We start from the raw sequence: 19,915 nt of genomic DNA, 5'->3' as shown, positions 1-19,915 counted from the left end.
CGAGCAACCCCAATGAACTTGCTAGTGTTCTTGACCGCAATTTTATTAAGCGCAAGAATACAAAAAACTTCTAAAATCTGAGTCAGTGCTCCGTCACCAATATCTCACATAATCGGTGCTTTACCAGGAACCTTCTGATCTCGCACCTTCAAATATGAGCTATCAGTGGTTGTAATCCAGTAAGAACATTTTTATTGAATTACGACTCACGCAAGCACAACCTTGCAATCTACTTACAGAGAGGCCAGGACGCATTACTGCTGAATTTCTTGCCACACAATCAGCGAGGTCAGCATCTGGGTTGTCGACTTCAACATCCTCAGGAGCCTCTTGACTACATTCCGCATTACCATGGACCTTGCTGACTGTTATAGGAAATTCATCCTGCAGATATGGTTCATCTTCGAGCCCAACATTGTCCTCAATAAGCTCATCTGAACTTGCCTGCATAGAAAAGAAAGAGACAAAACAGAAGTGAGACGATATTCAGGAGTTATGCATTCATGTTCGATCATCAAGTATAAAAGCCACATAAGCAATTTTGTGAAAAAGCAATAAGTAACATGATGGAGTTAGCTCTCGCCTAGAAGTTGAATCGCACGAGAGTGATAGCTGTTCAATGCTGCCAGTATGAAGGCAGCAAATATGCACCAATGCTGGCATGGCATGTGCTCTAACAATTTAAGCATACTTGTTTTTTTGTTTTGTTTTTTGGCCGTTCGCTCCTTCCGTGTGACAACCAGTAGTATGTTACTGATGTACTATTCCAGCTTGGTGCTACTGACTGGTTTCTCAGAAATTCTGGGCAATGAGGGGCGTATTATAGATTTCTCCAATTGAGCAATCTAGCAAGAGAAATGAGTGATCTGGTCATGCGACCATCCATTTCGTTGCTTGTCACTGTGACGTGCCAAGTAGCTCCAATGGAATTTAAGCTTCTAGCACTCGCAATATGACAACAGGTATGAAACTGGCAATGCTTACAGCAAAGTGGTGCAAGCATAAAGAGATCACAGATGCTGCAATACTGGATAAGTCATAGGAATCATTTGGGTTCTGGCAAGAAAAGCGTATTATTAATCTTATCTGCCCCAGTTTAGTCTCATTACCACCGTCCTTTCGACAGCAGCTCAGCATTTTGAATAACAGGCAAGACTGAATCAAATGGTTGAAACGGGATTTGTAATTGGGATAGCTTTCTAGATGTGGAGATGTACACAGTAGCCCAAACTGAAACAATACAGGCCAGGAATCTTTCTTCCTGTCTCTGCTTGCACTACCAAGCAGTACTTCATTCATTTCATTGAATCAGGTAGATTATCTTAACATTTACTCAATTTGGATGCAATGCGGTTTGTATTAGTAGCCTCTGCATAGCACTAGTGCGTTAATGTTTTATGAAGACATGCAGTAACTGATTTTCGTCGTGGAAATGTGTGCCTCATTTCTTTTGTCGCAAACTGCAAGGACATGGGACATTCCTAACGCACCTTGACACCATTTCGGTCCAAGATTTGCTGTTCATAAATAACACCTGTTCCACTCGGGCACTTTTGAAAGGCCATGCAGTCGATTGCCGTCAAAAAGCCACAACTCTATCGACTCAGTGCACTTGTCGCGCTGCTGCTACACAGCAGTTTTCAACGACCGTTGAGGGTTTGAGGCTTTTCTGGAACAGATAGTGCGGCACTGTGTATCTTTATTTTCATTTTCATGTCACCGAAAGTTCAATAATATAAATCCTCATAAAAGCCCAAATATGTCTGTCACTTTTGTTTAAACGATTCGATCAACTGTTTATACCTAGTTATGAATGCATATTTAGTATACCTACTGACAGCACCCTAAGCATTATTCCCCACCAACCCAACCACTCCCTCCCCTCTTACATATACAGGCACCTACCACCCCGCCCCCGTGTTGTTTCAGCAACCTCCGCCCCCCCCCCCCCCCCCCCGTCATTTCGAAGTTATGGGTAAAACACTGCTGGCACCGCGCGCCCCGCTTCTACATCGATGTGAGACAGTTACAAAGGAAAACGAGGATTGCATCGCCCCGCGGTGGAAAGCTGTGATATCAGTCATTTACGGCGAAAAAAGCTGTTGCCTCAGATAAGCATGAACAGAAAGGCTGCATGTGCGAATTGATATTGATAACGCCAGGCTCTAGGAGTCATTTCAAGATATCACAACTTACCTGTGAAGCATCTAGAGCAGCAGATGATTCTTTCTTCTGGCTCCACACAATCTGTAGGGGAACTTTGACGATGTAGTCGGTTCCCAATAGAACCGAAAGCGCCATTTCTGAGGCGGAACCGACCACCCCGACGGGGCCATGGGTGCACGGGGGCCCAGGGCCGTCACTTCAACAGCTGCGCTGTAGTGAAAGAACTACGATCTACGATCATCACATTGTAATTCACCGCGTCGTACACACGCCGTTGTTAAACACCGCCGCTGAGCTGCTTTGGTGGCGAAGTCGGTTAGCAAGCAGCGCGGTAATTCGTGGTGTTCTACCTCGTCGGTTCGATACCGCGCATTGTAGCTTTTGTTTTTTTTAGTGTTCTCGTTTCTTGTTTTGAAACATTGCGTCAACATTAACATGACTTCTCCGAAGGAACCGTAACTTTACTTTTTAAAATAAAATCAAGCGAAAGGCTGCTGCAGCAGTACACTGTAGCTGCAACCGTACTCAAGACCCGATACATTGTTTCATTGGTCAGTGACCTGTTTTTTACCATGCCTTTACCTGACCAGACGGTATTCCGTCGAACTCTCGACTACGTTAGCATCCGCCACAAGTATGGACAACCGGCTATCACTGGGATTCGACAGTTCCTGAGCGCATCCACGCGACTGGCAGCCTTCAAGACGCACCTGCGTTTCAACCTAACCTGTAAGTCGAAGCACCTCATACCAAAATCATTGCAGCTAAAGCACCCTGTGAAATCGGCATTCGGCCATCAAGTGATTTCGAGAGCAGAACGGCAGCTTCTTCAAGCTCGGATAGAAGACTGCAAAGGCACTGTGAAGAGCCTTGAGACTAAGGTTTTCTTCGCGGCACGACAGTTGGAATTCATAATGCCTGAAGTCCTCCCTGAAATACATCTCGTTGCGAATCAAGCATCACGACGAAGAACGGAAAAGCAGGAAGAGTCACAAGAGCGCAAATTGAACGCCTTGCTAAAAAAAAGGCAGGAAACCCACGGGACCTAAGTTCGAGGTCAGGAACATGTCTTCCTACGAGCTAACTGCTGCGGAATGCCAAGTTTTGAGCCGAGGTCTCAACTTCAACCAAGGAAAGCAACCGGACACCCGCAAAGTCGTGTGTGCTGTTGAAAACGCTATTGGCCTAGTTGAAGAGAATGAACGAGACGAAGTCCGCACGAGAGCTGTAGGTATACTATCGAGGATTCGCAAGTCTAGCTCTCAGCAAGTTCTCTCAGAAGACGAGCAAAAAGCGGTCAAATCGTTGCACGAAAACAAGAAGATTGCCGTCCTTCCTGCCGACAAAGGCAACGTGACAGTAGTGCTTGACCGTTCGGCGTATCAGTCGAAGATGGAGGAGATAGTGGGGGACTACACGACGTACGCCAAGATAGACAGGGATCCAACCTCGAAGGTCCAAACGTGCCTGCAAAAGACGCTCTCTGGTATTTTCAAGACGCTCCCTGCATCAGCAAAAAGACTGTACTACCAACTGTTGTGCACCAATGGTTCTGCTCCAGCGATCTACGGCCTACCGAAGATTCACAAAAGTGGGACGCCTCTCAGGCCCATAGTAGATTTCACAAGGTCACCCCTGTACAGCCTCTCAAGGTATCTTCATGGCACCCTGGCCCCCCTGGCAGGCAAGACAGAAACCCATCTCCAGAACACCAATGACTTCATAAACAAGATGAAGGGTATCACTGTGGATACAGACGAAGTACTGGTTTCTTTTGACGTCTGCTCCCTTTTCACAAGTGTTCCCGTCGACCTTGCTGTAGAAACTTCAAGACAGTTGCTCCACAAGGACACGACATTGGCAGACCGCACGCCATTCGACGTCACTGAGCTCTGCACCTTGTTACGATTCTGCCTGTCCAACACTTACTTCTCGTACAAGGGCGAATTCTACAGGCAAGTTTTCGGTACCGCTATGGGAGCATCCATTTCAGTCACGACCGCAAATGTAACAATGGAAGCAATTGAAAACAAGGCACTGGAATCATTTCAGCCGAGACCCAAGGTCTTTCTGAGATACGTCGACGACTGCTTCTGCGTTATCAAGAAGAAGGACGTGCAACCTTTCCTTGACTGCCTAAATGGCATCGAGCCTTCCATCAAGTTCACGGTGGAAGAAGAGAAAGACGGTTGCCTCCCTTTCTTAGACGCACTTGTAAAGCGTGCTCCCACAGGCCTCGCCTTCGCCGTGTACCGAAAGCCAACTCACTCCGGTAGATACCTTGACTACGAGTCAGTTCATCCGGTAGCCCACAAACGCTCAGTGGTGCGTTCTTTAGTTCAACGAGCCATTCGCACCTGTTCCGATGCAAGAAGCCTGCAGGAGGAGCTCCAGACCATTGAAAATGACCTCATCAGGAATGGATATCCTAAACATTTTATTAAGAAAGCAACTAAGTTCATCATGCATAACCAGCAGCAAAACAGTCAAGCCATTGATAATACAGCGTCAACACGCCAGCGCGCAGCGATCCCGTACATTCAAGGTGTAAGCGAAGCCCTAGCTCGCGTGTTTAGAAAGCGTGGTGTCCAGATCGCGCATGTGCCAGCAAGCAAGCTTAAGGGTGACTTGCTAAATGTGAAGGATCCTCTCCCTCGGCAACGTTTTCCTGGCGTGGTCTACAAGATACCATGCGCCGACTGCGAATCGGTGTACATTGGCGAAAGCGGAAATTTCTGCAAGCGTTTGAAGCAGCACAAGAACGACGTCGCCAAGGGCCACACAGTGACAAATGCACTCGCAGAGCATTCCGAGAAGACGGGCCACGAGATAAGCTGGGACAACGCGCGCATCATGGCCACGGAGAAGAATTGGACGACGAGGCTCAATCTCGAGTCACTAATAATTCAGACCACGAGTAACACAATCAATAGATCATCTGGCACACTAAACCACGTGTACTCCCGGACTTTGCGTCATGCGCTCAACGCTACTTAAGAACCTGCTGCTCTGCCGTCATTCCATTGTGAACAAGGGATCTGTACGGATCCCGAAACGTCATTTTGTTGTTTTTTGACATTGGTCAGTGACCTGTTTTTTACTATTGTTTCATTGCATCGCATATGAATGGGACGCTGACATGACATTTCCGACCACTGATTTATTACGTTGAGAACGCACTCTAGCAATAAACACTTGAAAAAATAGCGACAATCCTCAGAACGCCGTTGATATAGCATGTTTTATAGAACCAGTTTCGGTTTCGATCGAAACCGGGACTGGTAGAATAAATTATTAGCAGCGATTTCAGGTTTGTGATCACTTTATTTGTGAATTAGAGCTCCTAAACTTTCAACTAAAGCAACAAAGTTAATGGTTGAAGAAGATATCATGCCACTACACCTTTAGTTAGCGACAAGACATTCATTTTGACGCCACTGCTGGCAACACTGGCATTGTTTGTTTTCCGCCTGGCTGAGCGGTACGGGGTCGCACAAATGGTCGCACCATGCCGACTCACGGAGAAACCTCAGCGGGACAGGAGAGCGAAGGTCCGGGAAGCTGTCCAAGAGGCCCAAAGTGTCTGCTAGCGGAAGACAGCAAAAGAGAAGCCAGCTTTGAGTCTCTACAGTAAGGCAAAACAAGCGATCAAGAAGGAACCGATGTATGAGAACTCAAAGGGAAGCGGTCTTCTGTGCGAGGCCAGATGCGGCATGTTGCGAATCCGACTGCTGCGGGCGAGGTACACGCCAAACCTTGACACTACATGCCCGCTTTGCACCCTGGAAGACGAAAGCATAGAGCACATTGTGCTCCACTACCCAGCGTTGCAACCACAGCGACCACGAGACTTCACCAACTCCAGTACCTTCGCCCCCCCCCCCCGCCTGACGAGGAGGAACGACATAGTTCATGGGTAAAATACAGCACAAACCAGACGATTAACACAAGGAAGACACGGGACACGGTGTTAATCGTCTGGTTTGTGCTGTATTTTACCCATGAACTATGCATCACCAACTAGCCCGCCAGCAAATGTTATTGAGGAACGACAGCAGCAATCACTGGCAATGGCGTTGGGCTTTCGGGAGTCGCAAGAGCAACCGCATTGGGAGGCAGTGGAAACTACGAAACGAAGATTGGAACACTGGTGGCGTGCGAATCTGCAGGATCGAACAAATCCAGCAGCATAAACACCAAACCAGTGGCTGGAAGTTGTGTTTTTCTTTTTTTTTGCGCCGGATCCGGGTTTCCCGTCTGATTGCCCGTTGCAAAGGGCAAGGCACCAATGATGATCCTCATCAATCATCATCATCACCATTCCGTGGAGGATTTTCCGTGCGTGAACGATCGCCCGCTTGTGAAAAGTTAGTGCGACGCAGCGCTTCGTCTACGTAAGACACCAATTTCACAAGAACAAAAAGGTTATAAGTGCAAAGAGCGTGCGGTGGTTTAACCGCAAGGACGTTGACGACTTCACCCCTGCGGATGTCTTCAGTGCTTACTGGGAGCGGCGATGAGAAGACCAAAGTCGGCTCTACGACACCGTGCTTCTGCATATGACAGGCGATGTAAAATTCTTTATTACATGGGGCACATATTCTGTGCGTATGTTTAAAATCTCTTCTTGCACGTGCGGAGTCGAAGAAGAGCTTAAACTTCAATCTGGCTGCGCATGTTCAACTTTTCCCCCCACACTCGCCTTACGTGCTGAACCACGCCGTTATAACTCCATGTCAAGTCCCAGCGCTGGCCGACCGCTATCTACATGTAGCCTATTTACTATTCTGTAGTATATAGTACTGTACGCCGAGATGCCGTCGCCGCGTGAGAGTGTACCAGCGAATGCTATGCCTTATAGATTTAACGTTAATTGCTACCGTGGAACCATGATTTGCACAGATTTTTTTAAAATCCACGATGGGAATCTGTGATAGTATACCGGTGACTACCGCAGTTCTTTGCAACGTGGTATTTTCGAAATGCGTGGATCTAGACGGGTGCGAGCAAGTGATGCTCTCTTATGCACTGCAGCATAGTGCTCAGGCTTCAGGAAGAGGTCGAAACAAGCGTGCGGCCTGCGAAGCTCGAAGCTTACCAGCTTATACATTTTTTTAGCGAAATCTTTGTCAACATGGCATTACACCCATCTTCACTAACCAGAGGTCGTGCTCTTGAATTCGTGTATTCTTCATGATGCTGGTTGTTTGCTGTGAGGCCTTGCTCAGTGCTATAAGACCGGTCTTCAGGGCATAGCTTGACGGTGGACCTGGTGGAAGCTTTCCCACATATATTTATGCAAATGTGTGCTAATCATCATAATTATTTTCTGATAAGTGTGACTTAATTGTAATATTGCACTACTGCTAGTTGGAATCATAAGTGTAATAGCAAAATTGTTTATTTTTCTTTCACAATTGTCGCATAATGCATGGTTCCCATTGCACGTTTGCAAAGTTTTGTGTGACTGTGTTGGCTTGTATTGTCAACTGACCTATTTATCGATTATGACGTGTCACTTTTATTCACAGTCCAAAGAAGAAATGGACCAATGTTTCAACGCGTACGGAGCAAAAAAAAAAAGATACGCCGACCAGCCCAAACAAACATTTATGACGTCTTGGCTTTCAGCTCGCAAGCCTTGATCACAATGAATGCATCACCAGAAGTGCTTCGTTTAAATGGGCTTGAGTAATCACTGCAAAGGCTGGGCGTAGATGGGGTTTCGATTTCCGTCGTTAAGATTAACTCTCTTGCAAGTGGTCTGTATGATAAGTGATTCGATATGTAGCCGAGATGCTGCCATATTTTCTGTTGTGAGGATTTTTGCATTGTCTCAATCAATCTTGCGGTCATTCATCACGGCGTGTTCAGCCAAAGCGTTGCTGTGGACGCTCTTATTTTTTGTCACGAGCGTGCTGCTGCAGACGCTTCTTGTAGTTTCCTGACTCTCCGATGTAAACACTCTTGAAGTCTGCCAAGGTATCTAGTAAACTACACTGGGGAAATGCTCCCTGGACAGGCGGTCCTTCACTCTCACAAGTTGATGGCGCATCTTTCTGGGTGAAATGTGTGCCACATACATGTCATACTCACGTCGGACATGTGCCAAACATTCGCTTGTTGCAGAAATATGCGGTACAGAGGCTCGCTTCGTAGAGGCAGGGGCCAGCAGGAAGGAGGTGCGTCAAGGTGTCGTTGTCATGACAGTTGAATTTCACCTCTGTGCACTCCTCTTCCGACAAAAGGGCGGTTGTCAGCACGCTGCTGCAGCGTGCCAAAAGATTGGGCTCGAAGCCACATGATGCAGGCATGGCAAAGGTACGGGATGACCTCGCTCACTCTGGATACCCTAGGCAATTTACGAGTGCAATAGACTGTCAACTGTCATGACGGGTACACACTTACGCGCCTGCTTCTTGCTGGCCCCCTCCTCTACGAAGCAAGCCCCCGTACCGTATATTGCTTGAACAAACGAATGTTTGGCACATGTCCTACGTGAGTATGACATGCACATGGCACAGATTCCACCCAAAAGTTCGTGCCATCAACTTATGAGAGTGAAGGATCACCTGCCCAGGGAGCGTTTCCCCAATGTAGTTTACTAGGTACCTTGAGCAGATTGCAAGGGTGCTCACATCTGAGTCAGGAAACTGCAAGAAGCGTATGCAACAGTATGGCTGTGATGTAAATAATACAAGCGTTCGCAACAAAGCTTCAGCAGAACAAGCCGTGATGAATGACTACAAGATTGATTGGACCAACGCAAGAATCGTCACAACAGAAAAAAAATTACACCATCTCCCACTAAAGGGGATCATGAGGCGATGCGAAGCCGGAGCACTTGCACGATCGCGTTCCGTTGGCGTTCGTTGGGCGTGCTACCGACCTCGCGTCGAGGAACGCGAAGAGGGACGCTACGTGCGTCGTATCTTCCATCTAGCCTGTCCGTTAATTCTTACAGGGTGAGCGGGGAACGCGGTCGACAGGCAGGCGAGAGGGGGACAGCGTAGGAGAGGAGAGAGAAGGGGAGGGGACGCGCATGCGCTCGAGCTCATCGCGGCGTTGCGCAGGAGAGAATTTCGGCATGTCTAGCCCGCGTTTCAGGGGAAGAGTGGAGAGGAGGAGGGGAGAAGGGAAGTGGAGAGGAGTATGGGAGAGGGGAAGGGGAGAGGGTGTGTGGAGAGGGTATGCGGATGCGCAGTAAGGGTGGTCTCGCCGCACACCACCACCACCGGATTGAGCTCCGCCTTAAGATACTTCGCATCTAAAAGTGACAGCATCTTGGCTACGTATGGAATCGCTTATCATACAAACCACTTGCAAAAGAGTTAATCTTAACAACAGAAATCTAAACGTGATCAATGCGAGGTCTTTGCAGCAGTTTCTCAAACCTATTTAAGTGAACCGCTTCTGCTGATGCATTCATTGTCAACAAGGCTTCCGTGCTCGAAGCCGAAAAGTGATAAACGTTTGTTTGGTCTGGTCGGCATCCCTCTTTGTTTCAAATGTACGGTGCAGGCCACACGGGATTCCTTCATGCTGTCGACTTCCATGTCAACACTCAGTATATGCGCTACGGCAAATCAAGAAAAAAGAGTGCACAAACCGCAACAGAAGGTGAGGTAATGGGAAAGCTGTATATCTTTTTTTGCTTTGAAAGCTTTTCAGATACAACGCCCTAGCATCCTTGGTTCTTACGTAACTCATATTATGTGTAGCATCTGGAATACCGTACTCTAGGTCAATAGTTTCTTGCTGCACTGGGGAAGCCGCAGGATTCATTTGCGGACAGAAATGCCAAATGTTCCTAAATATGCATCAATTTATGGCATGTCGTCAGCTCAACGTCTGCTTGCCATGTTGCATGTGCCTCCTATGTGCTTAGTGAATTGACACAGCAAATATTTGGCATTTTAACCATAAACCGTGTTTACATTAACGTGGCAGTAGGGCCTTGCTTCACATATACATTTTCTGAGCAGTTTCCTGCAGCTTCCTTAGATTTTAAGTAAGGACAAACACTTTGCACACAAGCGTAAAAAGACATGGAAACACATGAGCATAAAGGTATGTGCTAGCGAAATTACATGTCGTGACCCCAGGTGTCCTCTTTTTCAGAGGGCTCTGAAATGCACTTTGGCGCACTCCTGGGAGTCTCATAACGTCTTGCATTCCCCTTCACAAATTGGTGTCTTTCATGTCCTGCACAACAGGATTGCTTTTCTTCAAAATCACTCACATTTGTGCGCCATGAATGGGAAGCATGAAGTGATGTTTTTTCTTCTGTATCTGGACCCATGTGGATGGCGCCAGCCAAGAATGGCAAAAATAAGGAAAACCTGTACCACTCACACATTATTTCATCCATGTGAATACAAACTTTTAAGCATTTTTTAATTAGCAGTTATCGTCTACTAGTGAAGTGTTGCCAGCTCAAGTGTGCAAGCTTCTCCATGTCTTGACACCACCCCCCTTCATGTGCTTCTTTTGTCACTGATCATGGACACCTAATTTTCAGATGCTGTCACCATTGCCGAATTTTCCGAAACATTAAGATCACAGTGGCGCATCCCAGTTGAGAAAGAGATTTTAGGGCTTTCACAGCAGGTAAAATGCCACTTTGAGGCTGTATTGTTGCCATGCTGAATGATTCTTTAAAGTACTCACATTTGACTACTGAAACATCATATTAATTTCAGAGTTCATTGAAAGTGGCATGGTTGAGATGTCCGCCAAGAAGCGAATGCTGGTTAGGGAACGAGAGCGCGATGCGAACACTGCCCGATTACGCTGTGGCGTCCAAGACTTGAAGGCGAAGGTCAAGCGTTCTCCAAGTGTTTTTAAGCATTGTTGGTAGGGTGAGATAGTAAACAGATATTAATAAGAAAATCCTAATAAATTACTTAGGTTGCTCTGCAGAAACTGTGTGGGAGCAGAGCTAAGCCATTTTCTGAATAGCCATGCAGGCCACTTGCCACTTCGTTGAAAAGGAGACTCCTGAGGGGCGTTTCTGGATGACACGGCCTGTTCGAGCCTTCCATTGTGGGATGAACCGTTATTCCCATTATTAGAGCCTTCACGAAATGAGATTGAAGGTGTGTACTGCTTTCTTTTTTCGCTCTAAGTATTATTCCAACCTGTAGTTATAGTACCAACGAAGGTTAGTAGGCACTTAACGTTCGTTACATATATGGTGCGAGCGACGCAGTCAATGTATCTCATTTCCCCAAATGCCGACTACACTTTCTAGTGTACTCTTTAAATATCAGAACCTCACACTGTACTCGTCTACAGTGTCGATGGACGTTGATTACAAATGCATCTGTGAATCATAGACCGCTCCTGCACTTCATGGGCAACCGAGTTGTCTTTTTTTTTTTTTTCATTTATGCCATAAGGCGCAGTGGCGCCAAAAAAAAATAAATAAAAGCTAGATGACGCTTTTGAGCCGCTCAGCTGGTCCAACAGTGGGACAGATGGAAATCGTCGGGAGGCCGTCGCAACTAAACACTGAAGTTTGTGATTGAATTGCGCAGTAACATGTTGCACCTTACCAAATTCACTGTGTCGAAGTCCTGGCATGGCGCGAGCAGAAAGCTACAGCACGAGGCCCGTGCGCTCGTCGCGGCGGCTGCTGCGGCGTACACACTTTTCCCATAAGCGCTTGCGCGTCCGTTGGTGGCGCTCGTGTGCTTGAAAAAGGTCTATTGCTTTTAAGGCCCGTATTCACAAGCCAACCTCATCCTTATCTTTTGCCCTCCTCACCTTTTCGGCACCTTAACGCGTTTCATAAACAAACGTTATGCCGCCATCCAACTTTTCCTTAACCTTATCGCCGTGAAAAGGTGTCGTTCGGTAAGGTAGCCCGGCAGGTACCTTAAGGCGCCACTTATGCGGCGCGCTATGGCTGATTACGCAAGAAACTTTACAAAATCATTAAAGCAAAGGTGACGTACGCTACCGGCCATGTGCAATTAACGCTGCGAGTGCTTGGGAACCGTCCAAATTCCATGGAAGGATTCAGCGACGGTGTGCTGCTGAGCAGATTCCGCTTCTCGAGGCGAGCACATCATGTTCCCGAGCTTGCCGCTGGAAACGAGTCCCAACAACGTCGGTTTTCCCGTGCCATCACTCCTTCAGCTGCTGGTGACGCTATGTTTCTATGGCGCAGGCACTTTTCAAATTGTCAATGGTGACTTGGTGGACATTCCCTAGCCATACTGCCCCGCATTATTAAGCGTGTGAAAAAAATCAGTGCGGGTAAGGCGGGGAAGCGAACGTGTTTCACTGCAGGATGGGATATTTTTTACCCATTTTTGCACTCACGTAGCAGCTGCTCGGTGCTCGGTGCTGCTTTGAGCTGCTCCCACTTTCTCGTGTTGTCCTTGACTAACACCGCGTGCTATCACAGTGTGATGCTTTCAAGTGGATTACAAGCGCTGGATCTTCAGTGAAATTCAATTTTCGTCTTTCTGTCGCACTCAATAACAAGCGTATGACCCACGCAAACAGCTACACACGCCGGCAGACGGAGAAAAACCGCTCGCAACTTCACGCGCCTGTCGGCGCCCTCGTAGAAACCAGCGCTTCGTGGACCAGCGCGTCTGCCTCCGCATGTGGCGGCGAGTCTACGCGAGCCACCGGTTGCTATGACAGCGGTAAAACGTTAACAAAGAAAAGGAGCAAACGGCACAGTAAGACGGCGCGCGTTCTTACCGAAACTTGCACGGTCATGTGTTCCTGCATTTGTATTATTGTTTTGAGGAGCATGCAGCTATTTTTTCTTGCTAATAAACCAACAATGAGCCAGTAAAAGTTCAGCCTCGCTCCCAAGCTCGTTCCTTATGACGACAAGGCCGCCTTCCGTAAGGCTGCCTTAAAAGCGAATAAGGCGAGTTTATGAAATGCACTGAGACCTTTTCTTATCCTTACACTTTCGCCTTTCTTACGAAAGGCCGCCTTATAGCGTTAAGATAAGGTTGGTTTGTGAATACGGGCCTTAAAGTCATAGTGGCTAAGCGCAATTGGCAAGCACCAGAGTGTTCATAACACCAAATGCTCCAGTGGAAAAGTATCTCTTGCAATTCAGTACGTCACGTTCATACCAGTACATAAAAAGTAATCGTTGAATAAATGTGAATTCAGTGTTCTGGCACATGCTGCTCATGATAGTACGTCGTATACAACACAATAACGCATGCCGATACCGTCGTGCTGTACTCTCGTACTATGCCGCTAAACTGCTACATCTGATATGCATCCACATGGTAATACCTACGCTGACTGTGTTATTCCTTTCACATTTCATGTGTAGAGATATGCAGGGTTGTTTGGATATATGCAGTATTTATGATTTAAGAATGCGGCTGTACGTTCTTTTCGAGTCATGCTCCCACGGCGCCGATGAGCAGCGGGCGACCAAACATCCGACTTGCTCGACGCTTGCACACATTTCCCATAGTGCCTGCGAGGCGTTCTGGGATTGCTTGAAAAGGTCTATTGAGCAGCTGTGAAAAATTCATTCAGTGGTCTTCCTGTATCATAACAGCACTATTTTACTCTGTGTTCATTTGTAGGTGCCACGGGTCCTCGAACAGTAACATATAAATGGGTGCAAACATCCTATCCTATTGCATGCTTTCACAGTAATAATGCAGCTTGGTCTTGAAGTAGTGCGTGTGTGCAGCTGTGGTAAAATTTTGTTTTGGTTACAGTTCAGTACCACTAATGATGTGCATATTTGCTGCTCCGACCACTTATGTCACAAGCGGTCTATGCTGTAATGCCTCTGCCAAAGCGGTCATCTTTAACAGTATGCGGCACAGTGCAAAGTTATTGAATATAAATTTGATGTAGAAGTGGTTGAATTCATCCAAAGCTCACTGTCGTGCTTTTTTTTATCTCACTTGCCTCAGTCTAGCAAAAGCACGTGTATCCACGGCACCTACAGAATCTAAACAAATGTTTGGAACATACGTGCAACACTGAGCAAACATTGGCATCATTATTTTCTGAACAGTTGCTGACGTTGCAAAATATTTTCTTTGAGAGGGCGGAGAGGCTCGGCCTCCCCGTCCCGACATGGGACCAGCCATGAGTTGGATGTGTAAACATCTCATACTCTTCCCTCCGGACCAAATAAATGCCTTTTCTCTCTCTCTCTCTTGCACTCTTACATTTAAAGGTACAATAATAACTTTTCTAACTTACTAAACGGTGGAGCCTGAATTCTAGCAGTTTAGCATTTGTTGATTTTGCTCCATGAACAGGTTCAGCACAGTGTTGCTACGGCAGCAACAACTGCGCCTGCTACTGAGTCTGCTGCCACCTCATATCCTGCAGCCACACCAACTAAATATGCTGCCTCTTCTGGTCCTGCAGCCTTAGCAGTCACACTGCCTTCTGCTTCTGATGCTGACATGTCGCAGTGTTTGTTCAGCAAGGATCAACAGCTAAGATAATCAAGGATCCACAAGGAGTATTAAAGGTACGTAGCCTATCATGATAATAACTAGTAACAAGAGTGCTTATTTGGGCCAGTCTATACATGTCCATAAGAAATGAGAAACAGCATGAACCACAGGATGACAAGACAGAGATGAACTAAGCGCTGTTCTGTTCGGACTACCTTTACAGTGCAAGTATGTCAGTGCTAAGTCCATATCTATGCTTTTGTCTTGTGGTTCGCGCTGTTGCTTGTTTTCTGTGAGCTAGTAACAAGATGTGGACTTGAGCTAGTCGGTAAATAGCTGCGTGCGAAGACATAGGATGTGTTTGCGTCTTGTTTCTTTTGCAATAACTAGTCTTGTGCCGAGTTTCAGCTTACCTAACCAAGCAACAATGAATGTGTGGGTGCAGAGTATGTTAATTGCCAGTTCTTGCACAGTCAGACTGCATGTGACCTGATAATCACGTTGTCTCGACAAAACCATAAAAAATAATGCTGATGTGCTAAAGCGACAACAATGCAAAAAAAATTGTAGGAGGTGCTGGTAGTTACCTTTGCTCGCTAGTGCTGCGTGAGTTATGCTGATAATATGTGCCCAGCCTTCACCGAAAGGTATACTTCAGCTTTCAGAAGCTGAACTTACTTATCGAGGATGGCTTATCTTTCTATTCAAAAGGAAGATCATGTGAGCTACTGCATTCACAGTGCGCGCGGCGATCTGGGTCAACACAAGCTAGATTGTTTTGCCACTGTAGTCATCATTCACCGTGGTGATGAAGCGATACAATGCTGAATTGTTGCTTAAAATCTGTGCGGAGGCTTTGATACTCATTCGGTAACTGATCAGCGCCTGCTGGAATGAGGGCATTGTGTGTGTGAGGGCACATTCAAAGTGCAGCTGCAGCACGGCACCCTGAAATATTTCTCCATCCACAGCAGCTTCTGCCACGCTTGTGACATAGCGTGAACGTTACAAGGAGTCGAAATGAAATTACTGCTCGCCGCAACCGATGCAGACAAACCGCATTGTTGCTATTGACACACTCATTATGGTGATTACTCTTTCTGAATGCATGCCGGCAATGGGTACCGAATAAGAATGAAGCTACTGTTTGCCACAAGAGATGATACTATTTACGCATTCGTAGACGGTCATTACTCAATTTTGAAGACGCGGAGTCAGTACATACAACAGGCATCAAAAAATTTCAGGCGGTGGCCTTCGAAACTCCAAGCAACCCCTGTAAATCCCTTGCTGGGCCAGTGAACACAGTCCATCATGTTTTCTTTCGTGTATTTTGCCAATTATGAAAGCTGTACTTGTGTTTTTCAAACTTTAACTCTTTCCCAGTTACTTTTATAGATAGCAATTCTGAGAGCCCATTCTCACTTCTTAGCAAAAGAAAAGCATTTTTTCCTGTTTAAAAGCTAAGAAATGGTCAGGCCTTTAACGATACTGAGTGCATCGCTTTGCAGTTTTTATAATTTATGTACTATTTGACAACTTTCAATTGCACAAGCCATTTCGATAATAATTTTCTCACAGCACTTGAAGCACAAAAATCTGAGAATATATATACGTAATGGGACGTCTTATTTTGACTGTTGACTAATATGTATCTAGCATTCAGGGTTCACCAAAGACTGAAATGTGCAGTGTGATAAACTATAAGGTGTGCCTGGCAAGGCATTGTTAACTGGTCAATTATAATAGAGCTGAAACATGGGAGAATATGCAAGTGAAACTTAAGAAATTATACGATTTAGGAGACCAAATAATAATTCATTCTAAAAAGACAGGGCGTGCAAAGACCGACACAAGAAAGAAGTCAGGACACCACAAAAGCCGACTAACAACTGAAGAGACGCGCAACGGCGAAAAAGAAAGAAGGCACGAAAACTTATCTGCGCATGCTCATGCAACAGGCGAACCTATCAATCTGGCACGCGTGGGGTCTACGTGGAAGTAACTGTTAAGACATTTGAACTGTTCTGTCTTTTTAGAATGAATACTTACCAACTAGCTCCGCTCTCTGTTATTCTAAATAATAATAATGTGGCTAATGCTGCACTGTTATCATTTACTACTTCCATGTTGACATAGAGGTAGTTTCGATATTATTTTCAAGCTTGCAATTGGCACAGTAGAGCCCCACTCTTATGTTCCTCGCTGCGTTTTCCTCGCTGGTACATGGTTTTCCACTGGTCCCAGCATCGCTTCCATAGGGTCCAATATATTGGGAATCCCATTACATCCTTCAGTCCTTTCAAAAATGTATCAGCAGGGTTCTCCGTATGTGTTTCAGTTCATTGTGTAGTTCAGACTTTTCAAATTCAGCTCATTGGTATTGTCTTTGGGAAGAATTAAACAGTGCTGTTTGCTAATGAAATAATTTTTGTTTGTGTCTGTGCAGGTTGACCTGCCTAACGGTGGCACGCTCTCAAGGGCCGCCTCGTAAAAGGACTTCAATTGGTTCAGCGGTCCACCATCGCAATATGGTGGACATATGCCCACGCGCATAGGAGCTTCACGGGAACGAACCGTTCTGCAGCACATCAGCCATTTTCCCCACATAAAGTGGGAGCATAGAGAGGTCAGCGAGAAAGCTTGCGCATTTCAGTAGCGTGCGTGTTTTCTGTCGTGCATGCATGTCGTTTTATAACTTGGTACCACTTCGGCGACTTCAGTGCCCTATTTCTGAGCACAGCTGCAAGTTATATTTCCAGTCACAGAATGTACATGCCTAATGGTTGAAATGCTGAAATGCTTGTCTACTTCAAGCAATACTGCAAGTCGGCCCAGTTGGAACATATTCATCTTCACGGATTAGCGCAAGCACACGGAGACAAAGAAGAGATACACAACGACAAGCGCAATCTAACAACTAGTTTATTTTTCGCAAATCTTCACTTAACAACCCTCCGATCGGTGCGATCTAGTAAAAAAAAACTCGTCAAAAGCGCACATGGCACAGCTCGTGATCACATGCTTAACGTACATATGATGACAGCAAAATTTATTTCTCAAGCAAGGCAACAGAGGGGTGGCTAACACACATTTTTTTTGCTTGTCAATGTAAAAGGCCTCCACTTTCTCCCTCGAAGTTTGATTGCGATGCCTGTATTCAATGATGGTGCTACTAAAACAAGGGCGCATGCGCACTCGTTGCAATGCAGCGCTAAATATGTGTTTACCGCGGCCTCTCAGACTCGACATATGTTCCCTTAGCCTTCTGTTATACATCTGCCAGCCTGCCCTACGTACACATGACCACACGTCAAAGGATATTGTACACTACATTGTTTACACATTTAACAAACTGCTGCTTCTTGGTACACATTTAACAAACTAGTAGTGATTCGTTACGTACGCGGGCTATCTCACAGAATAAAAAAGGTAGCTGGAAATTACAAAGTTAAGGTGGTGTTTTTGGCCAAGAACAAAATCGGAGGTATGTGTGCTTTGGTTGACCAGAAATGTGAGAAACTGAAAAGTGTACAGGAAGACTACTGTGGTGTTAAATACAAGCACCAGTTTGTTAAATGTCCAACCAATGTAGTGTACAATATTTCCTTTGACGTGTGCTCATGTGTACGTAGAGCAGACTGGCAGATGTATAAACACGAGGCTAAGGGAACATATGTCGAGTCTGAAAGGTCGCCCTAACACACGTTTAGCGTTGCATTGCAATGAGTACGCATGCACGCCTTGTTTAGTAGCACCACCATTGAACACAAGCAACGCAATCAAACTTCGGGGAAGATAGTGGAGGCATTTTTGATTGACAAGCAAAAAGAAAAACGTGTTAGCCACCTTTCTGTTGCTTTGCTTGAGAAAGAAATCTTGCTGTTGTCATCTGTACGTTAAGGCATGTGATCACAAGCTGTGCCATGTGCGCTTTTGACGAGTTTTTTTAGGCCAAATCGCGCAGATCGGAGGTGTGTCAGTGAAGGTTTCGAAAAAATAAACCAGTTGTTAGATTGCGCTCGTCGTTGCGTATCTCTTCCTTGTCTCCGTGTGCTTGTGCGAATCCGTGAAGGTTGTCTGCTTGCTTTTGCAAGTATCTGCACTTAAAATATTTTGATATAGTTGAAATCTTGATGGCATCTGTTGCATGTTCTTCTTTGTCCGGAGTTTTTTGAGGAAGGAAAACCTGAACTGTGCCATTATCCGTCATGGTACCGACATTCGTGGCGTGCGAGCCTTCCCGAAGTTCAATAAAAGCATTAAACCTGAGCATTCCAGCATTGTTGCAATGGTAGTCCTACATTTAAAAATTAGCCCCTCAGTTTGTATGTTAGGCTGTATGACGAGCACGTAGCAAACGTATATTTTCTGCTAGTGTTGCCTAAGTGGGTCTTAATCAGCTACCGTAGTTCACTGATAGGCATTTCTCAATGCACGAAAATGGATCTGTGTCCCGTCATTTTCTTTGCCTAAAAAGGCAGAGCACAAGTCCCCCCTGGAACCCGTGCAGCGGGTTGTGAATCCTCCAAGCGTCGTAAGCTCCGCGCCACAGCGGCAGTGTAGCGCCACTACGAAGCCCGCCTGTACCCATTTGAAACCGCTGGGTGGGCGGCCGGCACTGGGGATCGAACCCGGTACCTCCCGTATTGGAAGCTCACGCCCAAGCGTTTCGCCACCAATGCGGTGGCAGAGCACAAGTCTGCAACAACCATAGTGAACTTAAAATCATGAAATTAGGGAAATCCTGTAATGAATTGTTCTTGCAGTCCTCTTCCAGGCACTACAGTGCTGCCCAAAGCCTTTCGGAAGAGGAAGCGAAACAGGCCGCCCAGAACACCAGGCTTTTCGCTGTCCCAGAAGACAACCAAGTTGAGGCGAGGGCAGAAAAAATAACAGAGAAGTCATTTTCATTTCCAAACTACTCTGTAAGGCTTATGTTTTCGCCCGTGGCCATGTAAACATGCATGTTTTCATTCAAAATGCACTTAAGGAAAGGCAATTACACCTGGACCCGTCGTGCAAAAACACCCAGCCCCGTTCTTGCCAAAACACGCCAGTCCGAGTCTCAACAAAACACGCCAGCCCGGTTCTTGCCAAAACACACCAGTCCGGTTCACACCAAAAACCGGTCGTATACACCAGACCCGGGACACCCGCCAGAAACCGTGTCTGAATTCCCGCTCTGGTGGGAACGGGAAAAAACAACACCAGACACGGCCTGGTGGATTTTTCGACTGGGATAGCCATTTACAAGAAGCGGCAAACGAGCGCCCCAAGACCGTTGTCATGTAAATCATGCCGTACCTTACATGCACGTCATGATTTGCATG

The 19,915-nt window shown here is 46.3% G+C and overlaps 1 protein-coding gene across 1 annotated transcript; it reads left to right on the top strand.

Moving 5' to 3' along the window:
* Positions 1-3,231: 3,231 nt before the first annotated feature.
* LOC119377114 (uncharacterized) lies at positions 3,232-14,556 on the top strand. Its single transcript, XM_037646715.1, has 2 exons — positions 3,232-4,121; positions 14,439-14,556. The coding sequence occupies exons 1-2, from the start codon at positions 3,232-3,234 to the stop codon at positions 14,554-14,556; spliced, it is 1,008 nt and encodes a 335-aa protein (XP_037502643.1).
* The last annotated feature ends 5,359 nt before the right edge of the window (positions 14,557-19,915 follow it).

The sequence above is a fragment of the Rhipicephalus sanguineus genome, unplaced genomic scaffold, assembly GCF_013339695.2.
Source record: "Rhipicephalus sanguineus isolate Rsan-2018 unplaced genomic scaffold, BIME_Rsan_1.4 Seq351, whole genome shotgun sequence".
Taxonomy (NCBI): domain Eukaryota; kingdom Metazoa; phylum Arthropoda; class Arachnida; order Ixodida; family Ixodidae; genus Rhipicephalus; species Rhipicephalus sanguineus.
Note: the sequence above shows the minus strand (reverse complement) of the source record. Positions and strands in the feature narration are given on the sequence as shown.

Coding starts and splice junctions, on each gene's coding strand:
- LOC119377114 (XM_037646715.1), top strand. CDS start 3,232: ATGTCTTCCTACGAGCTAACTGCTGCGGAATGCCAAGTTTTGAGCCGA. Junction 4,122..14,438: donor TACAAGGGCGAATTCTACAG/GCAAGTTTTCGG, acceptor CTCCATGAACAG/GTTCAGCACAGTGTTGCTAC.